The sequence below is a fragment of the Sprattus sprattus genome (genome assembly GCF_963457725.1).
Source record: "Sprattus sprattus genome assembly, chromosome: 5".
NCBI classification, from domain to species: Eukaryota; Metazoa; Chordata; class Actinopteri; order Clupeiformes; family Clupeidae; genus Sprattus; species Sprattus sprattus.
In genome coordinates, this window is record NC_137924.1 from 19,722,779 (window position 1) to 19,736,536 (window position 13,758).

At 44.9% G+C, this 13,758-nt stretch overlaps 1 protein-coding gene across 15 annotated transcripts in view; it reads left to right on the plus strand.

The window, feature by feature from the left end:
• The first annotated feature begins 4,193 nt into the window (after positions 1-4,193).
• Positions 4,194-13,758, plus strand: part of obsl1b (obscurin like cytoskeletal adaptor 1b) — a 30,102-nt gene continuing 20,537 nt past the window's right edge. For 6 of the 15 annotated variants that reach the window (XM_080839325.1, XM_080839317.1, XM_080839327.1 and 3 more), the window contains exons 1-8: positions 4,195-4,589; positions 6,661-7,751; positions 9,113-9,382; positions 11,690-11,950; positions 12,176-12,481; positions 12,616-12,882; positions 12,987-13,262; positions 13,479-13,754. In XM_080839325.1, coding sequence (XP_080695451.1) covers positions 6,740-7,751; positions 9,113-9,382; positions 11,690-11,950; positions 12,176-12,481; positions 12,616-12,882; positions 12,987-13,262; positions 13,479-13,754 — 2,668 coding nt within the window. In that variant the 5' untranslated portion in view covers positions 4,195-4,589; positions 6,661-6,739. Of the gene's footprint in view, positions 4,590-6,660; positions 7,752-9,112; positions 9,383-11,689; positions 11,951-12,175; positions 12,482-12,615; positions 12,883-12,986; positions 13,263-13,478; positions 13,755-13,758 lie in introns of all 15 variants that reach the window. The other 9 variants (XM_080839316.1, XM_080839324.1, XM_080839323.1 and 6 more) reach the window with 4 other exon arrangements.

The following is a 13,758-nucleotide window of genomic DNA, read 5'->3' on the forward strand; positions in this document are numbered from 1 at the left end:
GTCAGTGGTCAGAGGACACCACCACACCAGGAACTCTATACTGGGCACATACTTAACACACAGACACTTAATTGCCAACGTAAATGTATGCTACCTTTAACCGAAGTAGGGGAAGCCTGAATACATTTCTAAATCCGAATTTACAACCAAAATTAAACATCAAGCACTCACGCTCCAACTCACACGGGCAGGCCCGGTTCTGAAGGGGTAGCAACGGGAGCAATTGCACCCGGGCCCGTGTAGAGGGGGGCCCGTTCTCTTTGATCCTTTCTGATATACCGAGTGTGTCTCTAACAGCACAAGTTGACCCTGTGGCCTGTGCAACGCAATCTCCCTATTGGCTGTTAGCGATTTTTTTTTTTTTTTAAATGTATCAAAACACATGTATCACACCCCCCTCCCCCCGTGGGAAAATCGCGACGCAGGCTGGTTAGTTAGACGCGAGCCTCGCAGCCTGCATTCTATCAACGAATATTACGAGATGAGGTTACTAAAATATTCTGCATGTCTACTCAGTTTAAGAAGTGCTTCCCAAGTAAAGGTTTGAAAAGAACTTCAAGCTTCAGACTTTCTGTTAGGGAAGCTGTTATCTATCTGCAGAGCAAATGTCAGGCTCATACAAAAACATTAACGTGAATTAATTGATGCTAATACCTAGCACGGTGTCTATAGGATTTCCCATATACGTTTGCATTAAGCTAACGTATTTTCTACCACAGTAAAACATGCAATACTATGTGATTGTTTTTAGAAAACAAATGTTACGTGATGAGATTACTAAAATGTAGTCTGCATGTCTGCTCAGTTTAACAGTGCTACCCAAGCAAAGGTTTGAAAAGAACTTCAAGCTTCAGACTTTCTGTTAGGGAAACAGCTTTCTATCTGCCAAGCAAATGACAACACGCGCAACCTTTGGGAGCATGAACTGCACTGATTTTTTGCGCAAAAATTAACCCCAACCTGAAGCAAGCAGCCGCCTTTAGTAGGCTAAAATGTCGGGACACAAATCCGGTTCGCTAAAGAGAAAGGAAAGTAAACGGAGGAGCGAAGGTACAAAAAAGGAGGCAGAAAATGCGAATTTATACATCTTGGCTGAGTAGGCCTAGTAGACAAACGGCAGAGGATACGGGCCCTGAGACAGATGTTGGCGCATCCACTAGACTGTCTGCGTTGGCTGTGTTGTCCATCGAAAACCGCACGGCAAGACAAGTGGATTACAGTGACATAATCGCAAGATTTGCTGCGGCCAAGACACGACGCATACAGTTTTAAGGTAGTGCAATGGGGAATCAAGACAGTCCGCTGCGGCTGCATGCTTTCAGTTCAGTTGTGTTGATGTTGTTTAATTGATCGGATTTAGACTAGTTTTTTTTTTTTTTGCAGGGGGGGGGGGGGGGGCTGTGCGATGTTGTCTGGCTGTGCGATGTTGTCTGGCTGTGCGATGTTGCACCCGGGCCCAGAATAGCGCCGGACCGGGCCTGCACACGGGGTTATAGAACACTCAATTGAGGAAACTCAATTACTACCCCATTTGTTCTCCAGGTTGAAACTACAACCAATAAAAGTGTGTATCCCCTGCAAACTACACAGCCCCCTCCTAACAGGTTAGCTGTCCTCAGCAACCTCAGGAAACAGTCCGACAAAAGTCCTTAGATGTCGACACGACGATCAGGACGATGACTTGCCCCGAGCACCACCACAAGACGGCAATCAGCACAAGCTCATGACGCAGTGGAGGGCAGAGGACAAAGACCCCTCATGAGCAATGTTTTTGGAATGGCAGGGTTGGAAAATGACAGCAGAGTAGCAGCCTGCTATGAACGCAGCGACGCAGAGGACCCTCAGGCCAACAGCAGGAACATGGAGCCTCGGAGGCGGTATCAGGTGCACTGAGAGCCCACTGCTGTCAGCACCGGTGTACAGACCCCCGGGCTGTCATGGCAAGGCCGTGGCCCATTGGCCAGTGGCATGACACAGGAGACCCCTAAGCTGTCAAACCCCCACTGGCTGGGACAGGTGGAGACACTGGTTGTCGATCTGTGTAGCTGTCCCTCTGGACGGCCGAATGATGTGCAGGTCCACCACTAGCTCTCTCATCATGGCAAGGGTGCCATAGCCTCAGCACCTAGGCAGAGCATGGCTTAGGTGGCCAGCAGCGATGGGACAGCAGGTGCTTCTTCCCAGCAGCATTCCTGGTCTCAACAGTCAGCGATGTCCACAGCGTGATGCTCCTCAGCTCATGATGATTTGATGATGGCAGGATGAAGGCTCTTCCAGCAACAGCAGCGGTACGGAGGGCGGTCAAGTGGCTCCAGCGGCATGGGAGTTGGAAGTGACAACAGTGGTCAGGCCAGGCTCAGCTGCCACGATAATCTCAGTCCCTGGAGCAGCAGCAGTGGCTGCTCCCTCATCTACGGCCAGGGAAGAGGCCAGGCAGGCCTAGTCCCGTTAGGGCTCTTGAAACATAGCCTGCTTCCCAAGCCTCCCCCTGCAGAAGCTGGATCTAGTCCTTCCTCTTTTTGGCGTGGTCATTTTGTGACACCATTCCTCCTTTTCTCCAGGGGGCACCGATCCCACTTCTGACACCAATGTAGCTACTGGTGGAGTCAAGGCTTCTCTTGGCATTAATCAAACTACGGAGGATTGAGGACACAGACAGGGGGACAGGGAAAGCCCAGTGCAGGTCAATGATTCACACAGGACACACAGTAAGGGTAATACAGACACCTGCACTACAGGAAAACTACACTGACTGGATTTACTAATAACATTTTCTAACAAGCCCATTTTTATTCACCCATAATATTTATTTGTAAGTTACCGTGTATCTCCTAAAAGGCACGCAGGTTTCTGCAACTGAAGGAATTCTTTTAAGATTAGACAGCACAGACTTTTGACATAAATGTTATACTTGAATGAATAAACTTTATTTTACTTTATTATACAGTAATATTATACAGAACTGCATGGGGAGACATTTCTGCACAGTTTATCTGTACAGGTTTCTCCTCCTTGGAGCGGTACACTAAAACACTTGTTCTTTTTTGACAGTTGATGAGGGAGGACAAGTAAGAATTGAACTGAATCACAGTAAAATGCACTGTAAACTGTTCACGTATTCTATTCTACAGTCCCTCTCATGACTTTCATTGACCTTTGGAACCCCATAGATATGATGATCAACAGTGCCACCACACCCTCATTATCAGAGGTGAGATGTTGACATTATGGCTGCACCTTGTATTCACACGCATGTCCAAAAGATCCAGGTAACCATACACAAGGAAGCGACATAGGCCCTACGCGCTAATGACTTCTTTAGCAACTGGAAGAAGTTTCAAAAAGAGTACTGTTAATCCCGTCAGGTTTTACAAAGCAGCTGGTGTGAACCTCTTCACTGCCAGAACACTAGTTTCGGAGTTTGGTGCAGAGCTCTGATTACTACCAATGGCTGAAATAAGAGGAGGGAGTGCGAGACTGAGACATGAGCCACTAAACAGCTGAGGGTCAGTGCTCAGCGGGCTGTGTCTCACACATTCATAAACCTCACCACACGTGTGTGGTGGAGCTCGCGCCTCGAGTCTCGTGGCTCCACCACAGCCATTTTGTGATTTACCTAGTGGAGGAAGGCTTTCAAGGGATGATGGGTTTTGACAACTCTGAAACCTGCAAGTGTATCAATGCATCATGATTTCACAGCGTAATAGAAGTGTGTAACAGGTGCATCCGCACTAAATTGAGCAATATACAAGGAGGAGAGGGGAAAGAACAGCCTGGAAATAAGAGAATGAATATAGAACATTTCATTGACTTGAAAGATTGTGTAAGTGTAAGGGTCAGCCACACACAGTCTCTGTTACAAAATACCTCTTATAACACAGCGCCACTGTTGCTGCTGGTGCTTAACATGGATCCTCACGCCTGTTTGTTTTCTTGAGGCAACGGTCTTGACAACAATCAAAACATTGAGGATATTTAGGTGAGCGCCACTGAAAGTCTTGAGGAGGCCAGAGGGCCACTGCCCTTCTCCTTAGATTTTATAGCGAGGGGCTGAAGTATGCCAAGCAATCTACCCTGCACAAGCCATCCAGTCTATCTTTAGCCACTGTGAGCAAGTGAATGGAAGGGCCTGACTTCTCTTCACTGCTGTCATCGAGGCGGTCGGTATTTTTAGGGGACAGCAGCAGCTGCAAAAGCATTTAACGGTCTTCCATGAACAATGACACTCGGGGTGTCTCAGGACTGAACACCACAGAGACTGTGGCACTGTCGGTCGAGAAGCCTACGCAGAGGGGGCTGTCGGGCCACACTGGGAACGCTTCACTGGACCCAGGAAGCGATCAAGACAGGCGCAGGGGGCCTGACAAGATGGACATACAGAGCACTGGAAACTGATACGGAGGAGCCTCTTTTTCACTACCACATTCATCGCCAAGGAAAAAGGGGATTATATTTTGGTGGCCAAGGCAACGTTACAAGGAGGAGAGGGGAAAGAACAGCCTGGAAATAAGAGAATTGGTGTCTGTGGCAGGAGAGGAAGAGTGGCACGGCGATGTGTGTTGACAGTCGGTCCTGAGGACTGAGGAGAGGTAGGTCGCGTGGGGAGTCCAGGGTGCAGCTTCACTGGGGGCAAAGGGCATTCTAATTAAATCGGAAAAGCAAACGTGAGGTTAATCTCCGCTGAAACCCTGTAGGGGATTGCAAAATCGCTGTGCATGCTCCTCATGTTGGAGGTAAGGCTCTAGTTTAAGAGAATTCTCTCAAGTGTTATTTGCGTATATTTTTGTATTTAATCGTTTTTTTTTGCCTTTGAGTAGAACCTGTTCTGTCCTCTTAAATCTGTCTGTCCTCTTAAACTTGTTACCGCTGGGAGCCTGATTTGTCAGTTAAGTATAGCATACATAAGTATAACTTTTCTGCTTTTACACACCTATAGGCTTATAGACATATTTTCAGCATGATTTGCTGCGTATGGCATTAGGCAAGCACAACTAATATGGCATATTGCAAGCCTGGGAATCACAAGCAGAATACATGCAGAAACCTCATGCTATCTTGCACTAGTTAGTAGAGTTAGTAAAGGGATGGGGGTTTAAGATTGACATGATGGATACCTAGTGGGAGTTTATGGATCTCTAGAACCCATGGCCTGGGGATCATCTTCCTAAAGAGGACAGCTGTGTGTCAGCAACCCTTGCGGCTCTCTCCAAAACTGGATAAACAGACCTGGGTCATCAGCGTCTCGTTCTGGCAGGTACCCCTCAGCGTAGTCAAACCTGAGAAGGCGACCATAAAAAAATCTGATGACAAGAAATCAAACTAGACTGAGCTATTTTACGCACACACAAACAATTGCGTCATACGTTATTTAAACAGGAAAGCAACCACGGATCAGTGCTGTCTTTTTTTTCCGCCTCCCTTATTGTAAATGACAAACAAATCTAATTTTGACAATGACATTTACTGTCTAAATTCTTAAATGAGTGAGTCTGCCAAAAGGGGTGTGATGGAGGCTCAGCATATTTTGACTGCGAGGTCCCCTGGGTGTAAGCACTGTAAGTGAGGCCTGTGTTTGTGTGTGCACGCGTGTTCCAGGGTGTGCTTTGTGATACCTGACACAGGCCCCTCGCAGGTCTTTATTTAGGACGGACTATATTAAGCACTTTCCCATTGAAATACAGCACCAGCTGTGCTGGATATGTGTTCTGGCGGGGCTGTCGCAACAGGACCACAGGCAGTTCAGTCTCCAGTCCACTGGCCTGGGGCTCCTCTCTCAAACATCTTCGAAAGTTCTGGGGAGCACATGCTTTGCTGAAATGTAATCGCCAGCACTTGGGAGAACCCACAGTTTGGCCCTATCCACTAGTCAATGTTATACTCTCAACAAATCGCCAGGTTCACCCATCATGCCCCCTAATTATTTTGAAAAGTAGTATCAACTAAAGTTAAGTAGGCCAGTTTGCAAACTGCACATATTTTGGTAACTGAAAAGACCATCCACAGTGTGACATTTATGACAAACATTAATGCCATTAGTACAGTTATCACAAACTCTACACTTACATGTAGGGGAGAATGGGTTTAGATCATGTTGTGAGTATGGATATTCAGAACATTATGCGACATGTTGGTGTGGATGTTATGTGACACGTTTGTCCAAAACAACTTAAAGCAGCACAACGGATCAATAGCTATTCGCTAAAGGTATGCTAGCAGCTAAAACTAACAAAATCTCTTGAAATGTGCTGACTTTGACATTATGACAAACTAGATACTCAACGACTGTCCTTACACAGTCAAACATCAAGCAAGTGCAACACAAGACTAAGCAAGACAGCAAATAAGCTACTTACTAGATCGGCAGAAAGTAAACAAGTCAGGTCGGCGGGTTGCGGCAGGCAAAACTACAGAACGCAGTTACAGTACTGTATATGCCTATAGACCCTGCTATGCCAATGGCACGGACGCGATTCTCCATATAAAAAATCATTATAGCGCCCCAATTTTTTTTAAGCTGTTATTTTAAGGTTAAACTGCTTATCCGAACCCTAATCCTGAAGCATAATTGTTGCATAATGGGGCTTTAAAGTACAGTGCTGATGTTTTTTCATGTGCTGCCTGGGGTAAATCATAATGAGTGACCATTTTGCTCTCTTTCAGATATTCATTCAATCCATAAGTGGACGACCGAGCCGGTTGTGAGACACAGAGCTGCATGCCAGTGGGGTAAGGAGCGGAGATGGACGTGTTCGGAGGTGCGCCCCGCTTTCTAGCCTACCCTCGCCCTGTGGTGGTGCAGACGGGCACAGACGGCGTGGTGAAGTGCCAGATCGGCGGGGACCCACGACCAGCAGTCATATGGGAGAGGAACAACGAGCAGATCCACCCAGAAGGACGCTACCGCGTGTTTGAGGACGGCAATGTATACAACCTCATTATCACCGGGGCAACAACGGAGGACAGTGGCCAGTACATATGCAAGGCCAAAAACTGCATTGGGGAAACGTATGCCGCAGCCACTATGAAAGTAGAGGGAGAGGCTCAGGAGATTGAACTGAGGGAGGAGAACAAGCCTCGTTTCCTTATCAAGCCGCTCTCCACGCGGGTCGCCCGGGGTGAAGACGCAGTGTTCTCCTGCAAGCTGTGGGGCAACCCACGTCCCGAGGTCGTTTGGGAGAAGGACGGCAGGAAGCTGAATGAGATCTTCGAGAGTACCCACTTCAGTGTAGGGTACCAGGAAGGGGGATGGTTCACGCTTAAGATCTTCAAGGCCCGTGCGCCAGACGGCGGCGTGTACACGTGCAAGGCTAGGAACGAGTTTGGGGAGGGCCTGGCCGGTGCTGTGCTGCTGGTGGATGCTGGCCCGGGACACGACGATGACGGAAAGAGAAATGGCTACACGAATGGACACCTGAAGGGCCATCAAGGAAAACAGAGGGGTGGGAGGCAGGTCGCTTCACGTCTGAAGGAGGACCCGCCAAACTCGACCAAAGTAAAAATGTTTGCGGTGACTGAGGGAAAACATGCCAAGTTTCGTTGTTATGTGACAGGGAAACCTAAACCTGAAATAATATGGAGGAAAGATGGCAGGCTTATCATTTCTGGACGTCGCTATCTATTATATGAAGATAGAGAGGGCTACTTCACTCTGAAGGTACTCTATTGCAAACAACAGGACAATGGAGTATATGTCTGTGCTGCATCAAACACTGCTGGACAAACTCTTAGTGCCGTGCATCTATCTGTGAAAGGTAAGGGCATTCCAATATATTTTTTAAAAACTTTAATATGTTCTAAATAATGTGTTGGCCTTACATGTAACATATTTGCCTTGCACAATTTGTATACAGTTATTACTAATTTTGCAATTTTGTTTGTTAAAGTTTCTATAATACTGTAATTTTGAGAGTATGATATACATTTTCCCAATTTTCTCAAAATTCACAGGAATATAGACAAACTTTTGACTGTTCCTTTAAAATGACATCATCACTATAGGTCTAGGAGAATTTTCACAACAAAAACTATATAGAGCCTTTAAAATGTAGAAATGTTTCCCTTTATCGCCTGCGACCACATAAAAGAGACCATTTAAGCACCCCCATAATCCCATCAATCATCCTGAAAAATGCATGGCCTCTGTGATTCGACAATTATTCGGAGCATGGTGTGCCAAAAACGCCAATTAGTAATCTGCAGTGAGTTTAATGAGATGTCTTAATGGTGTGAAATGCACCTGGGGAGTGTTTAAATGACGTGAACAGGCCAGGCTCATTGACATGAAGTGGATTCCATCCAGTCCCATGTCTGCAAAGTCACTTAGGTTCTAAAAGGCCTGGGGGGCCACACATGGAATGAAAATCTATGGAGGTGGGATCACATTTCTCACATGGTTTGCAGAACAGTCAAAGCTGAATACTTACTGTACATGCAACATTGTACCAATGCCAGGGAACACAAAAATATACAACTTCTGATAAATAAAATTTTCATGTACAGGGTTCGGGTGCTTCTGATATCTAGAGAGTATCTAGAGAATTCAGAATCAGTGTGTAGATAAAGTAGATTACACGATTAAAGAGCTTTTGCTTTCCCATATATGAGCTGAGGAGATAGCTACAGTCAGCTTAATACATAGTGGCTACTATGTGCAATGAGATTCTTTCGTTTACAACTGTCTGGTCGTATCAGTTACAAACAGTTTATTTTCAATCCAACACCTCAGGGTGTTCATAGTCTTTCCATGGCTTATGTAAATTACACCACTTGTCCCTTGATTCTATCTATCTTGTTTGCTTCGGTGGTATTAACTTTATTATGAGCTGCATTTCAGCTATGCAAATTGGTGCAATTACTGGCTGGTAAGTAGGTCGTGAACATTGTTTAAATACTTTTTTAATCATTATTATTGACGTTGAGGTAGAAAAGCAATAAAAACTAAATTTGAACTTGAAATATAGCTGAATAAGTTGCTTGCTATATCTCTGCTCGTCCTATTTAATCACTAAGAAATCTGACTGAGACCTTTACTGACATGTGGCCATCGTTGAGGTAATACCTCATTTCCTAGAATAGCCTTGTGAATCTGTCTCCTCTTCATCAACATTGTTAGAGCCACCTGTGCGTTTCAAGCAGCCGCTCTGTGATCTGCAAGTGTGGGAGCGAGACCTGGCAGTTCTTGAGTGTGAGGTGCCAGAGGACTCTGTTCCTATCACATGGTACCTGGAGGACAGGAGGCTACAGCCAGGAGACAAATATGGGATGGAGGAGTGGGGCACAAAGCGCAGACTCACAATCCGTGACATCGGGGTCGACGATGACGGCATCTATCTTTGTGAAATGGCAGACGGTGGGAGAAGCATCGCTGAGGTAGCGGTCAAAGGTAAATGCTTTTGATATCTAGTTCTGGTTTGTGTCCTATCATAACCTTCAGATTCCCCTTCTTCAATACTTTTATCAGGGTAACTTTCAATAAACTGAGTGACGTAATTTTCCTGTCGTTTAAAAGGAGTAGGCCATTACACTCTCAATTTTAATAATGTCCAAACCTGCAGATGATTTCAAGAAGTGAATTAACAGGCAACTGTGTTGGTTAAAGGCAATACATCTAATACGACACACTAACATCAACTTAACGTTGCCAAAAGTTTCCAGCATCTTGGCTTGAGACACAATGCAGTGAACTGGCACTGATGGAAATAGTCATGTGTGATGGAACGGCCAATAAATTGGCTTTGAAAGAGAGCAGATAGCTTGCAACTTGTTCTCACCAAACACTTCTCACTAACTCAGTGGATCACACAAAATTATAAATTAGATCATGTTAACATTACAGATATTATATACAGTGGTGGCCAAAATTATTAGAACACTAGACATATTTAAGAGTTTTCAGTTGTTTTTGTTGAATTGGCCATTAAAATACCCTAAAAACTAATTCAATATGTACAAAGTCATCATTATGCTATATTAATCATAGAATAGAGCCATCATAATGAGATTTAGGTCATTTTCCGTACAAAAACAAGCTAGGCCTATTTCACTGTCAATGTCACACAATCATGTTCCTGCACAGAAGAAGCCAAATTACTTGTGTAATCATTGTCAGGTGTTATTGTGGTTAAATTGATGGTGATGCAAGAGTCTTAGGACACAGCTTGGCGATTCTTTTGAATGTACAAGGCCTATCCTGCTCATTAAGTGATTGATAACATCAGGGTTTTATCACTGAGGCCACACCACAAAATTGTATAGATCCAAAGCCTCTAGAAGCAGTCTTGAAGCACATGTTGCTATTTGAACATGGCTAAGGTGAAGAAGGAGCTAACGAGTGAGCAACTGGTTCGAATAAAGGCTTTTTTTGATGCTGGCTGGAGTTACTGCCCCATAGCCAAGGACTTGAGATGCAGTCCCAGCACTGTAAAGTACACTTTAGACCACCATGGCACCAGAACCGAAAGGAGGGAGGTTTAAAAACGAAACTCTGACACACAAGTGAAGCATCTCAAAATTCTTAGTCTTCAGGACCGAAGAAAGACTTTACAAGAACTGTGTGACGAGATCAACATCACAATGACTAATGGTGCAACAGTGTCTTCAAGAACTGTCCGTCGGAAACTGGGAGAAGAAGGACTTTTTGGCAGAATAGCAGCAAAGAAACATTACTGAAAGAGAACAATTGAGTGTAACGCCTGAAATTTGCAAAAGAACACAAGAAATGGACAAATAAAGATTGGTTTAAGTGTTGTGTACTGATGAGTCCAGGTTTGAATAGTTTGGCAACAAGCAAAGCGTGTATGTTCCACGAAGTGAGGGGGAGAGATATAAAAATGAGTGTCTCCTGCCAACAGTTAAACAAGGAGGGGGTAGTATTATAGTGTGGGGTGCAATTTAAGCCTCAGGAACAGGTGACTTTGGCTAATTTGATGGCATCATGGATACAAAAGTATACCACAACATTCTGGTGAGGCACGGAGTTCCTTCTTGGAGACGTCTTATTGGGCCTGGATTTATCTTCAAAGAGGACAATGACCATACACATTATTTTAACTATTGCCGGATCTACCGGCGACAAGGAATCTGCTGGAACATTGAAAATTATGGACCGGCCCTCTCAAAGTCCGGACTTCAAACCCATCCAGCAAATTCGGGGCAAGTTGGAAAATAAACTCGACAGATATACTGTAAATTCCAAGGAAAGCCTTTGGCTTGAGTTGCAGAAGGCATGGGATAACATTATTGTTGAAGTTCTGAAGAAATATATTGACTCTATGTTAGAGAGATGTGCTGCTGTAATTGCTGCAAAAGGTGGACGTACCACATATTAAAGTTAAAAGTGGATAAAAACAGTAGGAATCACTTCATCTGATATTTGTTGTGCTCAGAACAGCCATCTGCATGTTTCATGAACATTATGAAATTAAATCATGTTTTGGAGGCAAAAAAAAGGTAATTATTCTCAGATCTGTCAGGTGTTCTAATAATTTTGGCCACCACTGTATGTAGACCAGTATGTTTATTCTGTGAAGTTACATGCATTACTCGCCAATTCTTTAAGGTGAATAGTCCATGTATGCTTAGTTAGCTTTTGCGTTGTCAGAGGTTGTCAAAGCTACAAGTATTCAAAGCTTAATATTTACAGATTTTTATATGTGTTACTTTTCTAATGTTTTACCCTTGGCCCTCTAAGGTACAATTGTCAGAAAACTTCCCCGAAAAGTGGATGTTCTAGAGTGTGAAAATGCTGCCTTCTGTGTGGAGGTAGAGGAAGAAGAGATGGATATCCACTGGTACAAAGATGGAGTAGAGCTAAGGGAGACTCATCAAACCATTCTCAAGTCTTTCGGAAGAACTCATATTTTGGTCTTTGTCAACACCACACCACAAGATTCTGGTCTAGTGACCTTTTATGTGGGCAGATCAAAGACTTCATCTCAGCTTCGGGTGAAAGGTTTGTTCTCAATCACTTTGCGTTACATTTTCTAATCTTGCAGTCCACTGTGCTGGCAATTCCAGAATGCAGTGCTCAGTTGCTAGAATCTAGAGCTAGAATGCAGGTGACTCAGTTTTAAAAATGTCCCCACCCTGCACTTAATGACAAAATATAATAAGATGAACCAATACAACCTAAGATCAGTTCAAATCGAACTTCTGCTTCCCTGTCCCCCTTTTTCAGCGGTGAGGCACAGCCCACCCAGTTGTCCAGTGGGGGTGCAGATAAACACGGAGCGTGCCAACGCAGCACTCCTCTCCTGGGTTCCCGCCCCTGACTCCCGGAAGAACCCCCCCTCGGGGTACGTTCTGGAGAGGCAGGAGGTGGGGTCCCAGGAGTGGTTGCAGTGCGTGACCACTGACTCAGCCACCTCAGTGGAGATCCTCGGCGATAGCGTGCCATGCGAGGCCGACTACCGATTCCGCATTTGCAGCGTCAACAAGTATGGAAGGAGTGGCAACGTTGAGTTCCCTCGCCCTGCTCATCTGGGTAATTAACATGTCATGGACTAAAAGTAGACGCAGTAAATCGTGACTGCAAGCCCCATTAGCAAAAAAATAAATGAAAAAGAGTTAAAACCTGAAAATAATATTACATATACCATATTTATCTGTTTCTTTCAGTTCCCGTGGCAAGAATACAAGCACCTCTTCAGGACGCTCTGGTTCCAGAGGGCCAAGATGCCTGTTTCTCTATTGAGCTGTCTGCCTCTGTCATTGGCTCATGGTTCTTAAATGGGACCCAACTGCAGGAAGATGATCAATACTCCATGCGGCGCACACGCACCCACCAGTCCCTGCGCATACGCGGGGTACGAGAGACAGATAACGGAGCTGAAATTACGTTCATTGCCTATGGAATTAGAGATTCAGCTGCCCTGTATATCCAAGGTATTCACACTCAAATCAAGGTTTTATTAAATGCAAGTTAACATAAACAAGGGTGGTATTCCACAAAGTCTGTCATAATGTATCCTTATTCTTGCTTGGTCCAGCTCCACTTGTGAAATTTTCACACATGTCAGAGATGGATAGAAACAAGTTCATCGAAGTTGGAAACCCAATAGTGCTGTACTGCGAGTTGTCAGACCCAGAAGCCCCAGTCCACTGGTACAAGAATGGTGTCGAATTACATTCGGGCGAGGGCCTCCACATCCAATCAGAGGGAACCATGAGGAGGATTGTCATCCAGTCAGCAGAGTTCTCTCACTCAGGAGTGTACAGCTGCGATGCCATTGATGACGTCATCAGATTTAATGTGGAAGTAGAGGGTGAGTGCCGCTGTATTTGTCTCCTAATACAAACTACTAACACCCTCATGCATTGATCAAATCATGATCTCTGTTGTGTACAAAGTAAGTCACATCCTGAGGAGAATATTTACAGTATATGAGAGTACAGTACAGAGTGAAGAGATTATATGTACATTCTCACACTCATATATATATATAATTTTGAATCATACCCATCAATGCAAACACCTGTAGCCCCACCTGCAAGGTTCTCACTGCTTCCTGATTCTGTGAGAAGCAAGTCTGTTGAAGTAGGACGCCCCATTGTACTGCAGTGTGAGCTTTCAGACCCCACTGCCCAGGTGTTCTGGTACAAAGATGGAACAAAGCTCCAACAACAAAGTGGTCTAAGCACCCAGTCAGATGGCATTAAGAGAACGCTCATTGTCCAGTCGGCTGAGTTTTGCCATTCTGGGATGTACAGCTGCAAGACAAAAGGCGATGCTGTCCAGTTCAATGTGGATGTCAAAGGTGA